The sequence below is a fragment of the Nicotiana attenuata genome, unplaced genomic scaffold (genome assembly GCF_001879085.1).
Source record: "Nicotiana attenuata strain UT unplaced genomic scaffold, NIATTr2, whole genome shotgun sequence".
Lineage (NCBI taxonomy): Eukaryota > Viridiplantae > Streptophyta > Magnoliopsida > Solanales > Solanaceae > Nicotiana > Nicotiana attenuata.
The window spans coordinates 97,346-101,639 of record NW_017671088.1 but is presented as its reverse complement, the minus strand read 5'-3'; the positions used below and the strand labels follow the sequence as shown (position 1 = coordinate 101,639).

General features: G+C 35.9%; 1 protein-coding gene across 1 annotated transcript; it reads right to left on the bottom strand.

Annotated features, from left to right (window-relative positions):
• Positions 1 to 310: 310 nt before the first annotated feature.
• LOC109205844 (low-temperature-induced cysteine proteinase-like) lies at positions 311 to 3,898 on the bottom strand. Its single transcript, XM_019368600.1, has 5 exons — positions 3,368 to 3,898; positions 1,985 to 2,220; positions 1,748 to 1,888; positions 942 to 1,391; positions 311 to 785 (listed from the first exon to the last, which is right to left on the bottom strand). The coding sequence occupies exons 1-5, from the start codon at positions 3,840 to 3,842 to the stop codon at positions 690 to 692; spliced, it is 1,398 nt and encodes a 465-aa protein (XP_019224145.1). The 5' UTR covers positions 3,843 to 3,898; the 3' UTR covers positions 311 to 689.
• Between the last annotated feature and the right edge of the window lie 396 nt (positions 3,899 to 4,294).

The window sequence follows — 4,294 nt, the reverse complement described above, 5'->3', positions numbered from 1 at the left end:
TGCATGGAAACTATTGTTGGAGTTGCTTCAATGCCTCAAAATCAAGTTCTTTTAAACTTGGAATACAGGATACAGTCCTATGGTTGATGAATTGTTTAATAAACGCTCTACTCAATGTGAAATTAGTTTGCTTGATTACTGCAGTTCCTTTTCGGGCTGCTGTAAGTTTCGCTCAAATTGGGGACAGTCTTTCTACTGTACAATCATTTCATACCAGTATTATGTCAGGAGAAAGAATGAATACTTTTTCAATCTTGAAAAAATAGGGGCAGAAAATAAATAGATGGTGGAGTAAATAAATACTGTGTGATGAAAAGGTACAGAAAATAGTCTCTGATATTATTGTTGAAACCAAGTACAAGTTAAAGAATAAACAGGCTGATGAAAACATCACTTGGAGTCTTCATACTAAGAAACAAGGATTATTTACATAATTAGACAAAGCAGAACAATAATCCTTCTTTAATCTTGCTGTAGTTGCAGCAACAACAATAAATAAGCATATATACAAATCATATATCAGCATCTTTGAAATACTTGATTATGGATTATCTTTCTCTACAACTTTCTACTGGAAATGAGTTCTGCAAATCAATGTAACAACGAGGCCGTCAAGCACAATTATGACTTTTACATCCTCTGTTGACCCTTCTCTCACCTCATTCCACATAGCTGGTGCTTGTGAAATTTCAAGAACTGCTCTTCCTTCCTCCATTTATGAAGGCCCCAATTGGTTCAGCAAGGATGTGCTTCATTGCCTTCACTCCCAGCGGGTTGTCCTTGCTCTGTATCAACAAATGCAATCACGAGCAATGTTTAGAAAGAATGGCGAGCAACATGCTACAACCAGGTAAATTACACTGATAATATCAAAATTTTTTGGACGATCAATGTACAGAAATCAAACTTCTATGCAGAAATAATAAGTGCGAGTCACTTACTATTGAGCAGGTGCCTGCACGAATATTGCAGACAGGATAGTCGTGGGGGCAGCAACTGTAGTGATCTTCACAGCAAGTGGCTCCTTCAAGAGGGCAACATCCCCAAGAGAAGCAGGAGTTATAGTATTCAAAGACACAACAGCAAGTGGTACCCTCAGGGCATTGAGCATAATCATCACACTGAGTAGGTGGCTTGATTGGAGATGGAGGAGAAGGTCCAGGTTTAGGGGGATTTACGCCTGTCTTGACTGGGTAAGAAGGCTCTATGGCTAATCCACACAAACCTTTAGAACTGGCAACGTTACGTTGAACCCGAAGGTAACCTTTCTCTCCCCAGGAAGCACCCCAAGAGTTTCTAATAATCCAATAATCCATGCCATTCTCACTACCATATCCAACAGCAACCACACCATGGTCCACTGCAGTTCCACATTTTCCAGTAAAGATACCCTGCAGACATGTGAAGGCAAAAGAAATTGCAGATAAGTATTAGAACCATATAGCTACTAGCCAATAAGAACTTCATTATAATAAGATTTAATTATAAAATTGTAAGAAGTGATAATCGGTAAATCATAGGTTTCGAATTATAACAGGAATATGTTAACTCATGCAGCCAACATTATCTTTTGCTACATTCCTTGGTCGAAACAAAACTATTGCCTCTGATCGAAAGGTAACGCAGTACTGGAAAGACGATGAATTTCTTGGAATTCTGTGACTAGCTAAATGACTTACATATTTGGAATGTTCACTAATATTTTCTGCTTTCGGAAGAAAAAGATAGGCCAATACGAGTACATTACCGATACATAGTGTTGAAAGTCGTTGCCACCAGCTTCAATGGCAATGCTCACAGGTTGATTTGCAACAGCCTTTTGCAGTGCCTTTTCATTATTTGCAGGAACATCTTCATACCCATCTATGGTAACAACCTTGGCATTTTTCTGCATGATACAAATGTTTCAAAAAAAAATCTTCAATTCACTACATAAATCAATAAATAAAGTGAAGTTAGTTCAGTTCAAGAATCCAAAACTTACCCTTGACTGGTCACATCTACCATCACGGCCGGTGTAAGGGTAGTCTTCCTCAGTGTCAATTCCTCCATTTTTGATGATGAAATCAAAGGCATAGTCCATAAGACCGCCATTGCAACCGTCGTTGTAGGAAGTATCACAGTCCACCAGCTCTTGCTCCGATAGTGAAATCACATCTCCTGTGACTATCGAGTTCACTGCTTCAACGGAAGCAATTGCAGAGAATGCCCAACAACTCCCTGGTTCATTTAACCGATAGATTAATACACAAATATTGAGCCATACAACTTAAATAATGAATTGAGAAATTTTAACTGATGCCATTAGACTTAGTGATTTATAAAAGCAACTGATATTCAGGCATTAATAAAGAATGCACGCCAATGTCACATGGTATTCGTACCATTTAACATCAAATTGCACATTAAATATTGCAGCAACTAGCAAATATTCTAGTGCCAAAACTCTGCATCAATTGGTGAACATTTTCTATCATTATCAAGTTGTGCTGTTAAGCTTTTCACCCTGTAATTGCTCATGCGTATGGAAAGATGGGGTCAGGGAATAATGACTAGGAAAAAAAGAAAAGATGGGGTCGGGGAAAAATATGATTATGCACCAAAAATGTACAGAATTGTTATATTATTAGGTAAAAGTTGATCTATGACGATAATTCTTTATTATATCAAACAATACGAGCATATGACTATTTAAACAATAAAATAATAAACTGTTACAACTGATTAAAATTACACAATTATTATGAAAAAATAATACTATAGAGTATATAAATTAAACTCAAAGAAAAACATAAAGGTATCCTTCGTTTATGCGTAGACACACATATTGGCTTTCTACTTTCTAGTTATAGAGGACTAGAATTGAACGCCCCACACTATTAACATGAGAGCTTATTTAAGTGCAAAAGTGTAAAGAACATAGGAAATATTTAAATCTGATCTAATATCATAGAAAATAATTCTTGATGTCGATTCTTATCTAATAACATAGAAAATAATGAATAATCAGTTATATTTAGAAATAATTTAACTTTAACATTTTCATATTATAGTCACACAAATATTATAGACCTACGAAACTTTTTTGACAAGTGGAACTACATCATCAAAATATTGAAAGGGAGAGTATTTATTTATTTTAGCACACTAAGGCACGTATGATTTCCTTTGTTTGTCAAGTTCGTAGAAATACTTTCTACGTATTAATTAATTATGGTAGTGGAACACCAACTAGCCTATCTCTACATCCTTTAATAACAAATTAAATCACGAAAATATCATCTAAAAAGCTGTCTAATTAAATTTAGATCCACAACCCAAAAACCAGAGATAAACGAAAGAGACAATCCATAGCTAATTAACTTACCACAGCTTCCTTGATCCTTAACTCCAACAAGAACACCTTTCTCTCTCCAATCAACTGAGTCCGGCAAGCTATCCCCAACTTTAGGAAGATACCGATCGCTTTTGTTTTTCAACAACCTGCGACGATCACTGGTCTTAGTACCTAAGTACATGGACCTGTACTCCTCGTTAGTCAGATCAGCAAATTTTGTTAAACCAAGCTTGTAACTCTTGTTTGGAACAGAGTTTTGTTCATCGATGTATCTTAGGTTATCTTTAAAGATCTGAAACCGCTTGTCTTTTTCGTCTAAGGCGTTGTACGATTTTCTATGTTCGACTAGCCATGACTCGTACAAGGACATGACTTCATCGTCCGTTCGAAAGTGTTGGTTTTCGTCGTAGGTTAAGATGGACATGTCGGAAGCGGAAGATAAGGTGGAGAAGAAGAAGAGGAGGAGAAGTAGGGATATGGTGAGAGTGGAGCTATGAGTTGCCATGATTGGGTGATTTTCCTGCTTTGTGGGGGAAGAAAAGGGATTGGAGAAAAGTGGAGAAGAAACAGTGTTTATAAAGGAAGGAGAGGGGATATTTTTGGAAATTGGATAAGTATTTTACTGCTTGCTGGAAAAGATGAAAATGAAGAGAAAAAAGAAATTAGAAATAGGAAGCAGCTACAAAAAGGACAAATTAATTGAGTTTTACACATTATCGGATGTGGTGGATAGTTGAGTCAGTTCTCCATCTTTAGTGGGCGTTTGGACATAAGAATTGTAAAATTCTAATAAAAAATGAAAAAAGTTTTTAAGTAAAAATGACCTTTGAAAATTAGAGTTGTGTTTGGACGTAAAAATTATTTTGGGTTGTTTTTGACATTTTATGAGTGATTTGAGTGAAAATTTTGAAAAATAGCTTTTTGGAGTTTTTCAAATTTTCGAAAAATTTCAAAATC